The sequence below is a fragment of the Mus caroli genome, chromosome 15 (assembly GCF_900094665.2).
Source record: "Mus caroli chromosome 15, CAROLI_EIJ_v1.1, whole genome shotgun sequence".
Classification (NCBI taxonomy): Eukaryota; Metazoa; Chordata; class Mammalia; order Rodentia; family Muridae; genus Mus; species Mus caroli.
In genome coordinates this window covers 8,266,387-8,283,606 of record NC_034584.1, presented here as the reverse complement: position 1 = coordinate 8,283,606, position 17,220 = coordinate 8,266,387, and the positions used below count along the sequence as shown (strand labels likewise).

General features: G+C 41.4%; 1 protein-coding gene across 7 annotated transcripts in view; it reads left to right on the top strand.

Annotated features, from left to right (window-relative positions):
- Nucleotides 1-17,220, top strand: part of Npr3 (natriuretic peptide receptor 3) — a 67,225-nt gene that overhangs the window by 16,539 nt on the left and 33,466 nt on the right. For all 7 annotated transcript variants that reach the window (XM_029469835.1, XM_029469833.1, XM_029469837.1 and 4 more), the window contains one exon: nt 9,706-9,872. In XM_029469835.1, the coding sequence (XP_029325695.1) occupies nt 9,706-9,872 (167 nt within the window). The remainder of the gene's footprint in view (nt 1-9,705; nt 9,873-17,220) is intronic.

The following is a 17,220-nucleotide window of genomic DNA, read 5'->3' as shown; positions in this document are numbered from 1 at the left end:
AGTGGTATGTGTGTATGCCCACCTGTTGTGGTGTGTGTGTGTGTGTGAGAGAGAGAGAGAGAGTGATATGTGTGTGTGAGTGGTGTGTGTGTGTGTGTGTGAGAGAGAGAGAGAGAGAGAGAGAGAGTGATATGTGTGTGTGAGTGGTATGTGTGTGTGTGTACCTGTTGTGGTGTGTGTGTGTGTGAGAGAGTGATATGTGTGTGTGAGTGGTGTGTGTGTATGCCCACCTGTTGTGGTGTGTGTGTATGGACGCCTGTTGTGTGCACGTGGAGGTCAGATGACGTCTTTACAGAATGGTTTCTCCTGCTTTTGTGTGAGTTCTAGGGCTGAGTGCAGGTCATCCAGACTGGGTAGCAGCTGCCTTTACTTACTGAGCCTTTGTTGAAACCCATTTTTATTTAGGAATTTTTTTTCAATTTTTATTATATTTTATGTGTATAGGGTTTTTTTTTTTTTTTTGGTCTGCATGTGTGCCCGTGTACCACTTGTGTGCCTGGTGGGTGCCTGAGGAGGCCAGAGAAGGCACAGGGTTCCCTGGAGCTGGGGTTACAGACAGTTGTGATCTGTCATGTGGGTGCTGGGAACCAAACCTGAGTTCTCTGAAGGAGCAGCCAGTGCTCTTTATTCTGTGTCATCTCTTCAGCAGTCCCTCCAGTTTTATTTTTAATATACACATTTAAAAATTATATTTAAAATTTTAGAAACATAAAATTAACCACTTTATTTTATTTTATTTTATTTTATTTTATTTTATTTTATTTTAAGCCAGTATCTTTCTATGTAGGCCCTGGCTTTCCTGTAACAGCTAGACCAGGTTAGCTTTAAACTTACAGGGGTCCTCTGGACTGTCTTCCAAGTGCTGGCATTAAAAGTGTATGACACCATGCCTGGGCAAAATTAATTACTTTAAATAATTAAGTTATTTATATGTTAAAAACCTTATTCCATGGGTTCAAGTTTTGTTTTCTTTTTCATTGTTTTAAATTTCTTCCTTTTTGTTTAAATGGGTGTGGCCTGGCATGTATGCATGTGTACCACCTGTGTGCTTAGTGCCCACAGAGGGCAGAAGAGAGCATCTAGCTGTGAACCACCATGTGGGGCTGAGCACTAAATTCAGGTCCTCTGTGAGAGCAGCCAGGGTTCTTAACTGCCAAACCATCTCTCTAGCTCCAGTTTTCATTTTCTTGAAAATTTAATCGCAAAATGGTTTCACACAAATCACAATGAATACTTGATGTTTCTGATTAAATCTGATTTTCTTTCTTTTTTTTTTTTTTTTTTCACTGTACATTTGTTCAGGCTTTGGGCTCTGGTCTCAATTAGCCTGAGGGACTTTCCTATCTACTAACTCTTGACTGCTAAGACCTAAGAGTTAACAACTACAACCTTAATCTTGAAAAAGTGAGTTAATCTGCCGTCCTCAGCAGCCTTAGTCTGTTCTAGTGACTCACCAGGCTGAGAAACAGATAAACACACGAGGGATTTGAGCTAACTACCCAGCAGATTGTATGAAGCATAGTAAGTATTTAACAAATATTTGTCACTCCCATTATTAATCTTAGTTTGCTTTGACTACTGCTCACGGAATGTTAAAAGTTGTAGTTAAGTTGTCAAACCTTTGATGTCTGCTTTATGTACACATTTCAGGTGATCCGTTCTGCTAACTACATTCACTGACTTGCAGCTAACCCACCCTAAAGGGTTGTGTGCATTATGAGTTATACCTGTAACTGAATAATCACTACACTCAACTACAGTGATGCACACATAAAGGTTCCGTGTACCTGAAAGAGCTCCGTCTGTGAGAAGTCCAGGGTAGGGATCCGATTCCCCAAGATCATTAGTGTTACAGATAGTTTAGGTTTCCTGTCTCCGTTTCCCATATCAAAGATTGTGATCACGAGGACTCCACAGGTCATTCCTTAGCTCTGGTTTAACCAGGTTGAGAATAGCAGATGAGAGGAGAACCTTCCTGCTGGCTCGGTTGTTTTTGTTGGCTACCAGGGGAAGCTCTACTCCACTTCTGGTTGTATGGGGTCGGCTACCCTTGGATATAGTTGGAAATTGTATTCTCTGTTGGACTCCTCAGTATCAGAGCTAGTGTGGGATTCTGGGAGGAAGGATGGAGGAAGGTTGGCGGTAGTAGTGCGTTGCCTTTCTGTGTCCTCCATAGATCCGGAAGCATCTTTTTCCTCAGAGCGGAAGTGACCAGTGGCACCATCCAGTGGGCAGAATCATCCGAACTTCCATTCTGGAGTATCATTACAAGGGTCTTCTTTGATAATCTAACCCCCCATTATCAGAGCCATGATCCCACAAAGGTTCTTTGACACCCAGTGTCCCCTATGGTTCTTCACACAATCTGTATATTTGTTCTAGAACAGAGGTCCTCAGCCTTCCTAAGGCTGCACCCCTTTAAACACAGTTCCTCATCTTGTGGCGACCCCCAACCATAAAACCATTTCATTGATACTCTGTAACAGTAATTTTGTTACAGTTATGAATCGTGATGTAAATATCTGATATGTAGGATATCTGATAACAAGACCTCAAAGAGGTCATGATCCAAAGGTTCAGAATGGCTGTTCTAGAGGATGGTCATCTGTTTTAGAAAACACAGTTGACAGTGTGTCTATTTTCTATGACTATTGAATGTCTCAATCTTGGTGAGCCCTCAGAAGCACCTCCAGACCTGCCCAAATTTCATGGCGACCAGAGTTCAGTGTATAGTGTATAGTACAATCTGGGCGACCAGAGTTCAGTGTATAGTGTACAGTACAATCTGGGGGACCAGGGTTCAGTATATAGTGTATAGTACAATCTGGGGGACCAGAGTTCAGTGTATAGTGTATAGTACAATCTGGGGGACCAGAGTTCAGTGTATAGTGTATAGTACAATCTGGGCGACCAGAGTTCAGTGTATAGTGTATAGTACAATCTGGGGGAATGAAAGTGTTCGAAGAGATTTAACCGGGCGTGGTGGCGCACGCCTTTAATCCCAGCACTTGGGAGGCAGAGGCAGGCGGATTTCTGAGTTCGAGGCCAGCCTGGTCTACAAAGTGAGTTCCAGGACAGCCAGGACTATACAGAGAAACCCTGTCTCGAAAAACCAAAAAAAAAAAAAAAAAAAAAAAAAAAAAAAAAAAAAGTCTAGAGTAGATGATAGTATTGTCTTACAGATGTTTTTTGTAGTATCTACCAGCATGGCGTTTCTCTCTGGTCATATTAGCCTCCTTATTACCCTCTCCAAAGGTAAGGAAGTGGGAAGGTACTGCACAATCCCAGCTGCAGCACCAGGACTATTGCTGCACTCACTTTGCCTTCTTGAGAACTCAGACAGCAGGAACTCAGGTGAGGTTTCGAGTAGAGTCAAACACAGACAACATAAGGAGGGATTGCATTTATAATGCTTGTAAAGGTGATATAGGCACATTAAAGTCAATTTGGAACAAAGAGAGAAAAGAAAGGAATTCTTATAGATTCCTTTGGCTGTAGTGGTTGCCTGGCAGCGTGTTGGGGTTTCTCCTGGGTTTGCTGTGTTACTGTTTTCTTTTATATCTATGTGTTGTGCACTGCTCGTGCAGGCTTAAATCTCGGGATGCTACAGCTTTGAGGAGCTGCACACAGGTTGAACGAGGCTTAAGCGTCTGGCCCTGGTTTGCATTTGCTCCTGTTTCTAGGATCAATCACCTGGATCCGTGGCTTCCTCATCTGTAAGCATCGGCTTTCAGTCTTTGAAATTGCTATGAGGATTGAAGGATTCTAGGCTGCAGGTAAAGCAGCTCTACAGAGACCTGCGGAATATTGATGGGTGTGCCTGGGAACCTAGCTCCTGGCCCTGTGAGACACTGGGACTGTGGGTAATGGGCGACATGAGGCAAGATGAGGGCTATTCTTTTATTGATAGCTATCAGATCTGAAGAACCACAGAGGTTGGCAGGCAGCCTAGGGTAATGTCAGGCACTCAGTTCTTGGGCAGATTCTGTGATACCCCCTTGAAGGCCTACTGCGTGTTCAGTGGTTGGTAGGTGTTGGGAGTTGCAGGATGTTCCAATTATTGGAGCAAAGGCAGCAGTCTTTGGGGCCACCATCCTGGCTTCAGAACTGCTGAGCATGGGCTGCCTTCCCTTTCATACATATTCTTGATTTTCTTCACTCAGTGCAAGCCCGAGTTCCTGATTTATTATTTAATATTAATTTAATGTTAAACTTAAACAAATCAAGGCAAAATGCATGCTTTCCCTTACTCCGAAGTGATGATGAAGAGCCATCTTCTTTTCTACCCTGCCTCTCAGGAGCAGACTTCTTTTTCTTCTTAATTTCTTCATCAGAACAGTTGTGGAAATACAGCACTGAGGGCTGAGGTGGTGGCTCAGCGCTTCAAAGCTCTTCCAGCCAATCATGGGGCTGAGATCCCGGTACCCACACAACAAGCCGGGCATCCCGAATGTGCCTGTGAATTCAGGTCTTAGGGGTTTCGATGTCACCTCCTGGCATTCACACATGCGCAGGTGTGCATAGACATTCACACCTACACACATGTACGCCTCCGCTCACATGGACAGACAGACAGACACTCACACACACTCACATAATTTTTGTTTCCTCTTGCTGTGATAAAATAACCTGACATTGTTGGGAAGTCAGAGACAGGAATTTAGAGTAGCTTGTCACATGACATTCTCAGCCAAGAGCACAGATCAGTGAATTGATGCCACATGCTGGTGCGCAGCTCTCACTCATACACAATCCAGACTTCGGGTCCCAGAAACGATGCCACCTGCAACAGCTCTAATTGAGACTTCATTCCCAGATGATTATAGGCTGTGCCAAGTTGGTAATTAAATATCATCAATACACACATAATTTAAAAAATAACATTAATACCCACCTCTCTCCTGAAAGTCATTCCCTCAAGGTCACAAGTAGCTTTCTTGACAAAATTTTTAGCCTTGGTGACGGCCATGCCTCCAAATAACACAGTTTAATGGCACTTCCTATTATAGTACCGCCTACTTCCTTCCTATGTTTCCCCCTCGCTTCCTTCCCCTTCCTTCCTTCCTTCCTTCCTTCCTTCCTTCCTTCCTTCCTTCCTCCTTCCTTCCTTCCATCCCTTCCTTTCTCCTTCTCTTCTTCCCTTCCTCCCTCCCCCTCCCTCCCTCTCTACCTCCCTCCTTCCTCCTCTTCTTTCTCTCTTTCCTTCCCCATCTTGTTCCACGACTCTCATCTTTTTTGCACATGGCCTTGCCTAATTGCCCAGACTGGCCTCAAACTCGTCTTCCTTTAGCCTCGCCCTCTGAATCTAAGCATTATAGGTATACACTACCACACTGGGATAGCCACAATCTATTTTGTGTTGCTAGGGTAGCCACTGGTCACATGCCACACATGGCTGACTATTGAATACTTGAGATGTGGCAAAGGTGGTGAAGGAGCTGAATTTTTCAGTTCACTTGAGTTTAAATAATACATGCTGCTGGTGGCTGCCACCTGGGATGATGTAGCTCCCAGGCAGCCCAGGGAGGTTTCTAACTATTCCTTTCCTGAAATTTTACACTTCTGGTTTCGAGGCCTCTGTTACGTTTCTAGTTCTATTAGTGCCTCTGTATCTCCTGTAACTATTCCTGCTCACTAACAACAGTCTGTGCATAGCCCACACTCCTTCTCATCCTGCATGTTCTTCTTTAGGGCAGGTAACCCCTGGGCTCCAACCCTGATTTGTGTAGGACTGACATCTAGTGTCTTTTTTAGCCATATTCTCTCTGGCTTCAGACTTGTTTCCAACCTTTAGCCTGGTGGTGGCCTTTGGGCCTTCTGAAGTCACTTTGGATCTGCAGTGACACTAACCAACACTACCATTTCTTCCTCTCCTTCTCTCCTTCACTCTGCTTTTTCATCTAAGGATCACTATTATTCTTCTCCTCGATTCCATTTGTGTTTCATCTCCCTCTCCATTGACTGTCCCTCCCCAGTCACTGTAGAGTTTGGGAATTCCTCTTGTACACTTATCTTGTTTCCATTCTCATGGGTGTGATTTCTTTTTAATGATTCTAAAAGTAGGAACATATTTATATTTTTGAAAACATGTACTATCATATCAAAATGCCAAGAGAGGGAGAGAGAAAAAGAGAGAGAGAGAGAGCGAGAGAGAAGAGAACAGAAGAGAAGAAAAGTAAAGAAAAAAAAAAGAGAGAAAGAAAACAGAAAAGTTCTTGGTGAGCTTGGCCTCCTCGAGGGCCGCTTGGTGTTTTTGGCATGTGCTTTCCCGCAGATGACCTCTCTTAACCTCTTGCCTGGATTACTGTGGCTGCAAATGTTCAATGTCTCCCCACTCTAATCCACTGCTATTTCCTAAGGCATGCGCCTCTCCTGCCATTCTTCCGTTCTGCTCGTAAATCTCCAGAGGCACCTAGTTGTCTGCTGAATTAAATTCGTCCCCACTGATGGAACACCACGCCAAATCAACCTTTGCTTTCTTTGGGTCCAACAGCCCCAGTGTGGGAGAAGAGCTCACGGCAGAAGAGGTTATCGTTGTGAACAGATACCTACTTAGGTTGGTTTGAACTTAGTAAGCATCATAATTTCTACATTTTTCTAGAAAACAAGCCTCTAGAGTTATATTTTAGGTCATGCTTGCTGGCATTATTAGACTGGATTTCACTCAGTTTTGAAAACTATATTCTTCCTCTTTTATTTACTGAGATTATTGCTGTTCTAGTTTTGCATATATTTTCTAAGATAGCATAAAAGTCCACAAGGCTAAGAATTTGTCTTAAGTCCCTGAAGAAAACCAAACTCGTCTCCATTGATGAAAGACTATAACTATCTTTGTCTAAAAACATCAGAATTTTTATGCATGCCTACTTGCGCCTTCTTAAACTTAGTCTGGGGACCAAATGTAGGCATTCATGTATGGAAGGGAAGCATCATGTCTTATCTTAGCTTCAGCAGATCTTGACACTTTGACTCAACCAGAAACTGAGTCAGTGGGGCCTAGAGCGATGCGATAGCTCAGAAGTTAAGAGTGTATTTTGCTCTTACAGATGATCTGAGTTAGATTCTCAGCATTCATATCTGGCTGTTCACAATCCCCTGAAACTGTAGTTTGAGGAGATAAACTGCTGTCTTCCCGTCTCTGTGTCATGGGTATGTAGAGCGTGCACATATGCACAAGATTAAAAAGAAATGCAATGGAAAACAAGAAAGTTATTCAGTAAGTACTTACTGAATGTCTATAGGAAGTAGGTTCCTCCACGGGATCTCTTGGGCTTTGGGGGTCATTCATGGCTAATGACTGCAACACTGTCTGGGTCTTGGGTACTGAGTACCCTTCTGAGCTCGCTCACTGGTTCCAGAGCAAGGCATGGCTTCTTTTAGGCTGTTGTCTCTGAAGACTTTGGGAAAAATCATAGAAGAGGAAGAAGAAGAGGAAGAAGAGGGAGGATGAATTTTGTCAAATTTTGTTTAGTGGCTTGAATTGAATTTTGTGATGATTGAACACAGATTTAGTCTTTAATGAACTATGTTATCAGCTCTGTCTTATTTATCTCTAAGTAGCTCCTGGACATAGTAACCAATTAATTAATGGCTGCTATTATTAGGATTGTGATGAGACAGATGTTTCCACAAACACACTCTCCACTCTGTCTTTTCTCATCTTCCAGACTGAGATCCATCTTCCACTCACTGCCTGCTGGATACTATCACACTTGTACCTTTTCCCAGTGCTGTGTGACTGTCTCTGGAATCACCAGCACAGCTTGAGCCAGATGCATCTGACTGAACTGTGTGCATATGTGCACAACTCTATAATAGCCATAAAGGACATCATAGATGTCTTCCAGGGTCTTAGACATGCCTTTCCACCATCTTCTATAACTGTTAAAATCCTATTTACACATTTAGGACCAGACCAACTAACTCCTTGTCTTCACATGAGATGGCTCCTGCTAGGAGCTTGTTACTTCTTCTCTTTGCTTTGTTTTTTTTCAGTCCCCAACTACTATAGGAGGCTATTTGGTTGTTTACATGGTTTAAATCTCATTTTCAAATTTGGCAGAGACCCTGGAAGACATCTATGATGTCCTCTATGGCTATTATAGAGTTGTGCACATATGCACACAGTTCAGTCAGATGCACCTGGCTCAAGCTGTGCTGGTGATTCCAGAAACAGTCATTCTTTAGTGGACTTCTGGACTTGTAGAGTGAGTACCACAGATCTGTCCTTATGCTCAGAGGTCCCATGAGGTGCCAGAGGTCCCCTTGCTCCTGAGCTGTTAGGTTCAAGCTGTCGATGCAGACTGGGGCTTACGGAGCACAGCTAACTTAGGTGGTACTCTACTGGGCTGCTCTCTTGTTTCCAGAGAGTTGTAGAATCGGTAATGATGACCCATCTGGAGGGTAGCTTATTCTTTTCATGAGGTAAAAGTCCATCTTGTCTTTTGGGACCCTTCAAGCCACCAAAATGAAATCAAGAGGAGAGAATGCGACTTCCCCAGCTGATCAGCCTTCACTTTTGTGAGGCCGCAGCTGTGAAGCAGCAGGCTGCTCATTGTCTCTGTGCTTCAGTTTCCTCATCTGTCAAGTAGAAAGGATATTTTCAGAGTTTATGCATACAAAGTGTTCAAGATACTTATCATCCTTCCATCCCCTGTGTTTGTATGTATGTATGTATGTATGTATGTATGTATGTATGCATGAATCTATGTATCTATCTATTTATCTATGTATGCATGAATCTATGTATCTATGTACCTATCTATGTATCTATCTATCATCTATCTATGTATCTATGTATCTATCTATGTATCTATCTATGTATCTATCTATGTATCTATCTATGTATCTATCTATGTATCTATCTATGTATCTATGTATCTATGTATCTATGTATCTATGTATCTATCTATCTATCTATCTATCTATCTATCTATCTATCTATCTATCTACTTATCATGTATCTTTTAGTATTGTTGTATGTGTACTCAAAATATTCATGATTTTTACACACTGGTTTAACATTGTTTAATAATTTTGGTGACCTTGCCAATACTGTGCAGATATAAGCCCTCAAATCTGCCCTTTTCATCCTGGAAAGATGAAAGATGTATCACTAACCTCCAACTTTTAACAGTACTAACTTTGTATGTAATCTATCTTCTTGCTTTATTGTAACCTGCCATTCCAGACTCAAATAGCATTATGCTTGTTCAGCCACACTAGTGACTTGGTTCATTTCCATAATGGATTGTAGATATTTGACAGATATTGATAGATAAATAATAGATAGATGATGGATAGATAGATAGATAGATAGATAGATAGATAGATTCGTACATACACACAAACACACTCATAATGGAAAGTAAGTGTGAATGGAAAAGGAACAAAAACTTCCCTTTGCTTCCACAGTGCCGCAGTTCCGGGGGGCTGACAATTGCACTTCCATGGTTATTATAAGGCAATTACATCAACAGAGCTTCTCTGTCTCTCTCACATTTCAAAGGAACATGTGTCCGAAGAGACAGCTTCTCCTTTAATGATTTTGACATTGTCATCTTATACCTAAGCGCAAAACTATGACAATACCTCTTGCCTCTGCTGCCAAAGGTCCCATGTAGGGACACACTGCAGTGGAAAAGACAGAATGGCCTCTTTCTGGTGACTGGCTTGGAATTATAAATATTTTCCTTTCTCCCGTAGGAGATGGCTCGTGGAGGAGAGGAGACAAACACGACACTGAAGCTAAACAAGCATACTCATCCCTCCAAACAGTCACCCTACTGAGGACCGTGAAACCCGAGTTTGAGAAGTTTTCCATGGAGGTGAAAAGTTCTGTTGAGAAACAAGGGCTCAATGAGGAGGATTACGTAAGTACTTGATTATGAGCCTCCGCCCTCCAGCATCCTGAAAACAGGCTTCTAATTAAACCAGAGGTGACAAAGTGGCCCATTCTGAGCCATTCAAAAATTCCGAGTTCAAGTCTGAGCGTCGCTGTTGCCTCCCGTGTCTGTCTTTTTTTTCCTGGCCACTTTTCGTCTCCCCAACCCCCCGCCCCCATCATCGTTCCTGCGATTCACTTACACGTCTCCTATGCAACTGCCAAAGGGTGGAAAACTGCCTTTTCCCAGGGACCTGTGATGCAGAACAGGGTGTCTGTAGACTCCCACCATTTGCTAAGCTAGGAGGGTGTTACGGGAGGCAGGGGAGGCAGTTGAAGGAGTGCCTGGGCTTTGCATGGGCTAATTTGTCCAAGGCTTGGTGGCAGAAGATATTTTAGGGTTTGGAGGCTCTTTCTTTGCACAATCCATGTCCTCTTCTTGGTTGGTCTGTTCCGGTCTCTCACAAACAGTGGAGTTTTCTCCTCTGAGGCAAGCTGCTTCCTCCTTGGGTGTTCTAAGGCTTCCCACTCCAGCAATGTTTTTGTTACTAATGCATTTTAAAGAAGCTCAGCCCGGGCTAAGGGTCAAGCTCCTCCCTGGTTGCTATTGTTCAGCAGCCTTTGGCATAGTTAGTGATGTTTCTGAAATGTTCACAGTGGGAACCCAATGGGGCAACCAACTCTCTGGGTAGGATGAGCTTTTGAGTTAGTGGGCTGAGGTGGGTGTGCTGGTCTGTTTTTGCTTCCCTGCCAATAATGAAAATATAAAGGTATTTAATGAACACCTCTATATTATTTCACCTAATAGTCCATATTAACTACGATTTGAAAGCTGAGCCATAGTGTCGTTTTGTCTGGCTTCCTTTCTGAAGTTGTTAAAGTTCAATTTCTTCCTCGTATGCTGTCTGACATAGTGAGATACAATGGACAGGGGGCTTCTCAATAGACTTTCTGGACATCCTGGATTAGCAATTATTCTCGTTCAGAAAGCTAAATCTCATTTTAATTGTAGTGCAAGCAAACTCACATGAAGAAGACATTGCTATGACAACGATTCAGTGTTTTTCTAATTCTAGTATTTTCAAGCGTATCTGCATATGTGAATTATTAATACTGCCTTTCCATGCTGACTTTTAAAATAAGTAAAATTTACAATTTTAAGTAGAATTGAGGTTATTATATTTACTCTAATTTACTCTAATTCTGAAGATATATTCATTTTGCTTTTTTTTTTTTTTTTCAATTCTGGGAGTCAAACCCACCACCCAACCCACCACCCTTCCTTTCCATGTAGCGTTTGAGCACAGTTGCTTATAAGGCTAGTCCACACAGGTGGATGAGCTGAGTTGTGGGAGAGCAAGGGAACTAGGGTCCAGAGCCTGTGCTCCGCTCCGAGGATGGGCAGTAGAGCAGTACAGTGGGCGGAGCTTCATCAGTCTCGGGCATCACTTGGACAGCTTTGCTCCAGGTTCTTTACCTTCTCAGGTTTGCATTCATGGGCGTGTCTGTTTGCATAGAACATAACTTCATAGAGCCTCGTGTGGATTCTGCGCCCGTCTTCATCTCATACCCAGCAACTATGCGGTCCCCCAGATAATCACGTGACTTCTGGGTAGGTTCTGATTTGTTTCCTTTTACATTAAGAAGCACGCTTCTGCTTCTTAATGCTTCTGCTGATGCGTCTTCTGCTAAATTAAAGTTTTATTGAACTGAATTAAATATTAAATTAAGTTTACTGAATGAAAATAAGTTATAATAAATTAAAGCTTTTGCGGCACCAGTGAGGATCCCAATAAGGTATTGAATCGTCTGAGCTTTAAAATGGAACAGATTTCTTATCTGTTGGTGTCACCGCAGAGGACATCATTTTGTTTGACCGATGCGTGAAACACGGTGCTTAATATAGGGGGTTGAGACAGTATCTCAGATCGAGGAATCCCCTTTTATTTTATTTCTTTGGTAAGGTTTTCTGCTCTTTAAAAATGACGTACTTTCTCAGCATGACTGAAATAACGATGGCGCCAGCATTAAGGATTGCCTGGACCAGGGTGAGGAAAGACCTTGCACCTCTGGAGCTTTGCTTTAGGATTGCAAATTGAATGATATCCCAGATTCAATTTTATAGTTATTAGAGTCACATCCATATTAGCTTGTTGCTAGCACCCCTGGAAAGGCTTTGAGCTTTCCAAAAATGAAAATAGATGCAATTATTTTTTTTTCTTTTTTACAAGCTACACTGCAACACTAGAAAGACAGAGAAACAATACTTCTTAAACAGTAAAATTATCTGACTATTTTAGTAGCACAATGATTTTACAGTTTTTGCTTAAACTTGGATGGATTAATTTAATTTTTATAAGTGTATATGTGAGCATATATGTGCACAAATGTGTGTACATGTGTATACATGTATGTTGAGGCCAGTGGTCAATGTAGGGTGTCTCCCTCCCTCCCCATCTTACTTACTGAGGCAGTTTCTCCTGGAACCTGGTGCTTATTGATCCAGCTAGTCAGCGGGGCAGCAGTCCCCGGGGATCATTCTGCTTCTGCCTTTCCTAATCTGGGATTACAGGTGTGTGCTGCTATACCTGGATCTTTTGCATGGTTGCTAGAGGTTGAAACCAGGCCCTCAAAGCTTTTACAGTAAGGACACTACCAACCGAGTGAGACACATAGCTAGCCCCAATTCATACAGTTTTGTTTTTATAAAATTGATCTTTATTTCCATAAGTTGCTCCCTTTAAAAAAATTAAAAATTTAATTGAGAAAAACAGGGGAAAGACAGTCATTGCTTACTGAGGATGTGGTCACAGGCAAGTTTTCCAGGCTCCAGAGCGTGGCCCTCACTTGTGTACATGTGGACAATGATAACTGGGATTAGTGGCTTATTAAAAAAAAAAACAAAACCAACCAAACAAAAAACCCAGAAGACATGAAGTTGGGAATGGGCATGTTCAGAGGATATAAGAAGACTGGAGGAAGGTGGGAGGTAGATAGGATAATTTTTCATTGTCTATATGGGTGAAATTCACAAAAATAAAGGGAAAAGGTGAGAAATGGAGTGTAAGATGCTATACAGAGAATGTACAGTTCCCCTCCTGGTAGCACCTGGGAAAATTATGTGTAAGATAAGGTTATTATTATTATTATATGTGCAGCCAGGTTATTAGCACTGATATAGTTCACTCAGCACACTCAAGATTCTTCCTTCCTTATGCTCGTGTGTGTGGTAAGCTCTGTGCTTTATCGCCTGTGTAGATTTTTATGTTTGAATTCCATCCAATGCTTTGATATGTTTTTTGTTTCCTTTTCACTTTTTGAGACAGGATCTCATGTAACTCAAGCTAGCTTTGATCTCACTATATAGTGAAAAATGTCTTTGAATTCCCAATGTTCCTGCCTCAAACTCTCATGTGCTGGGATTATAGGTGTTGCCTGCCATACTTGGCTCTATGCTTATTGTGATAACCAGATTCTTTATTCTGTTACAAGGTTATATATTAGTTTGTTTCCCCATTGCTGTGTGTGGTGGTTTGATAAGAATGGGCCCCATATGTATTTGAGTGCTTATAGTTTTGAATGCTTGATTACTGGAGAGTGGCACTATTTGAAAGGATTAGAAGGATTAGGAGCCGTGGCCTTATCAGAGTAGGTGGAGCCTCTTTGGAGGAAGTGTGTCACTGGGGCTGCGACTTAAGTTTCAAAAGCCCATGTCAGGCTTTCTCTCTCTCTCTCTCTCTCTCTCTCTCTCTCTCTCTCTCTCTCTCTCTCTCTCTCTCTCTTTCTCTCTCTCTGTCTGTCTACACATCAGAATGTAGCTTTAAGCTACTGGCTCCAGGGTAATGCATGCTCTCTGCCATGGTAATAACAGACTAAATCTCTGAAACTGTAAGCAAGCCCCCAGTTAAATGCTTTCTTTTTAAAGAGTATCCCTTGCCTGAAATGCTTAGGATCATAAGTATTTGGGGTTTCAGATTTGTTTTCAATTTTGATAAATATTCAAACACACATTATTTGGGATGTAGAATCCAAGTCTAACTGCAAAATATACTGGTTCCTAGATACCTTAGACATGTGGATTGAAGATATAATTTTGTACACTGTCCTAACTGCCCCTGCCTTTTGACTGCAAGCCACCACAAGATAGGAGGAGGTTTCTATTTGTGATGTCACGCCAGCACTTAAAGTTTCGAGGATACTCAATCTGTATTGTTCTTACATTTATTTATTAATTTTAATTGCTATAATGGGAAGACACCAACCCTGACCTCTTCTCCTCCAAATAGCCAAAAACCCTTTCCAGTATATGTGTTTGTCAACAATGCTCATCAGCAATAAGTTCTGTGAATGGGACCTCCTTAGGAACAAAAAGAAAAAAAAATTCAGCTTCACAAATGGAGATGGTGTCAGGGTAGTAAAAGAGTTCAAAACAGGGGTTCTGAAGACCACTTGGGGTCACTGGTAAATGCAAATTGAGAACAAATGTTGCATTGGAGAGGCCTCTGGGGCTTGAGGCCTGGCTCAGAAAAGGTTTTGCCAAGTGCCTGCCTGGTCTCCACCAATTGGTTTGTACTGGGTCCCCTACATGTGCAGTGGCTCTCACTCAAGGGCATCTTAATGGCGCTGCCGAGCACTCTGCCCTAGGAGTGGTTCCAAGACCGGAGTGCTGGTATTTGGTTTTAGAATGCGCTGTATGGTGGCCAAGCTGAGATTAGTCGCATCCCTTGACTCCTGGGCCAGTGACTTTCTTTTTCCACTACATCAGTCTGATCCTCTTAACAACAATGTGCCCAATAAGGAGGCAAACTTATGACCCAAAGATTAAGTGTATCAGGCCCTCTGTGTGAGCCTGGCAGGCTGAAGTATTTCCTTTTTCCCTCTGTACTCACCAGGCCAAAGTACACACTTTTATTTTTTTAACATATCAGTTTCCCTTTACTCTCTCACATACTTGATAAAATGTGCAAAGATTCACTGTCCTTTTCAGCTGCAGTCACCCTTTGCCCACATGTAAGACATCATTTTCTTGATCATCAGATACTGTTTATTGAGTTCTCCGGGGAGCATAACTGTGAACCTGATCCTGGAAAATGTGTGCTCCCAGATGGCATCCTGATCCTCTAAAATCTCATGAGCAAGAGGAAAATACCCACAACCTTGAGCTCTGAGGTCCCAAAAAAGTTGCGTTTCCGTGTCAGTTCACAGAAAATGTCCTGTACCTTTAGCACCATAATGTGTGGATGGTCCTTGTCTCCCGCAGAATGGTGGAGACGAGGGCCCTTTCACAGGCTGTCAGGTTTCCATAGGAGCTTTAAGGGGATGAAGGTTTCTTGCCTCACTGTGTGTTAACTTCTATAATTACAGACTTTGCAAGTGCACGGTATTTATATTTGGAGACAGGAGTCAGTGTTTCACCTGTGTGATCCACGTAGAAAAGAGATGAGAACCACTGGGCTAGATCATGGCTGCAGCTGGACAGTATACCATTCAATTATTGTCCCAAGCCATGTTTATTTTCATGAGTAAGAACAATATTTGTGCATGATTACACTGAAAAAAAATTACCCCAGAAAAAAAAATGAAGAAAAAGCTAAAGTACTATCTAGTCTTATATTAGAGAACCCATTAGTTTTACTTCTGAGATGAGATAGATACTCACTGACCTGCTCACTTCTCACACATTCATTCATTCTGCACTAGTGAGTCAGCTGACTTTCCAAGACCTGCTGTTCTCATGACTATTTCTTAGGACCGGGTGAGCCAAAGTTGAAGACACTTTTTTTGGCTCTGGCAGCATCCCTGGGTTCTCCTTCCTGTAAATCCCACTCCTGGCCTTGATCCATTCTTCCTATTGTATTTGGCACTTTAAGACCTATTCACCAGCTGGAACTTTAACAGTTGGCTTTCCCCTTGGGTGAACTTCACCTTCTTTTCCTGATGTTTAAATAAAAATATCATAGATTTCCAGATTGAAAGGGCATGATACAATGAATGAAAAAAGTAATACATTCAATTAAGCAGTACATTTACAGTACCATAAGGATTACAGACGGACATAAATTGCTCCCTGTCTCCTCCCTTCTGTGCTCATGACTACACAGAGTTGATTATTGTTAATGTTTTCCCTGATATTGTCTATATGCTTTTCAAATTGATTATTTATGTTGTTATTCTTGATAGTAAAATTTTGATACTATATCTTAATTCCTGAAATGGAAAAAGATGACATTATTTGACACATTCCTTTCTCTGCTTAATAATTTTTTTCTCGTTAAAAATGTTTTCATAAAATAAAGCTTGAAAAAAGCTAAAAGAATTATATTCAGAGATTTTTTTCCTATTATGCTTGTGTAAACATTTACAGCATAATCATATGTTGTTTTATGAGCACATGTTGTTTCTTCTGTACCTTCTCTGGAGTTTAATGACTGTTATCTTATTTGCTTTCACATAGTTCTTACTATTTTATTTTAGTCCCTTAATAAAGGGTTTTATGTAATGACATTAATATTTTTAACCTTATCTTTCTACTCCAGTTTGGAGTAATTTCTTTTTTTAACATCAGTTTGGAACTGTCTTTTAGTTCTTTCTTGTATTGCATGATCCTTTTCTTGGATATCACTTCTCCTTTTTGATTCTTAAAATTCTTGTTTTGAAGGAAAAGAGCATCAATTAGAAAAAGTTTTTAATACTTTTTATATTATGCAACATTTTGTATTATATTAATAATAATGTCAACATTAAGTTGACAGTTTAGCTGGGTATAAAATTGTAGTTTAATGTCCTGATGTGTGTTTGTTTATTCCCCCCTTTTAAAAAAATATTTTGGGGGAATAGGGTCTTGCACTGTAGCCCTGGGTAGGTTGGAATTCTTTATGTATTGAAGACTGTAGAACTGTGGCAAGTTTATTGTCTTAGCTTCCCAAGTGCTGAGATTACAGATATGAGCCACTGTGCTGGACTTGGTGTGTGTATTTAAAAATCTTGATGTCATACCCTCCTTCCATAAATTTTAGAGCTGAGTGTTAGTCATCCTTAGCTGGTCCTGATATTTTCTGTCTCATCTTCTAGTACAAATGCTGTCAAAGCAAGTGTTAGTTCTACTTCTGCCTTTTTCTTTTCCTTTCTGAGAGATTTTTCTAACTTTATTTTCCAAACTACTGAATTTGAAAATGTCTGTTATATATTTAATTTTCAAAAGCTTTCTTGGTGGGTTTGGTGGTACATGTCCATGATCCTGGTACTTGAGAAACCAGGGCAGGAAGATCACTACAAGTTCCAGGTCAACCGGGGCAATATAATGAATTCCAGACCAGCCAAGACTATGTAGAAGATGC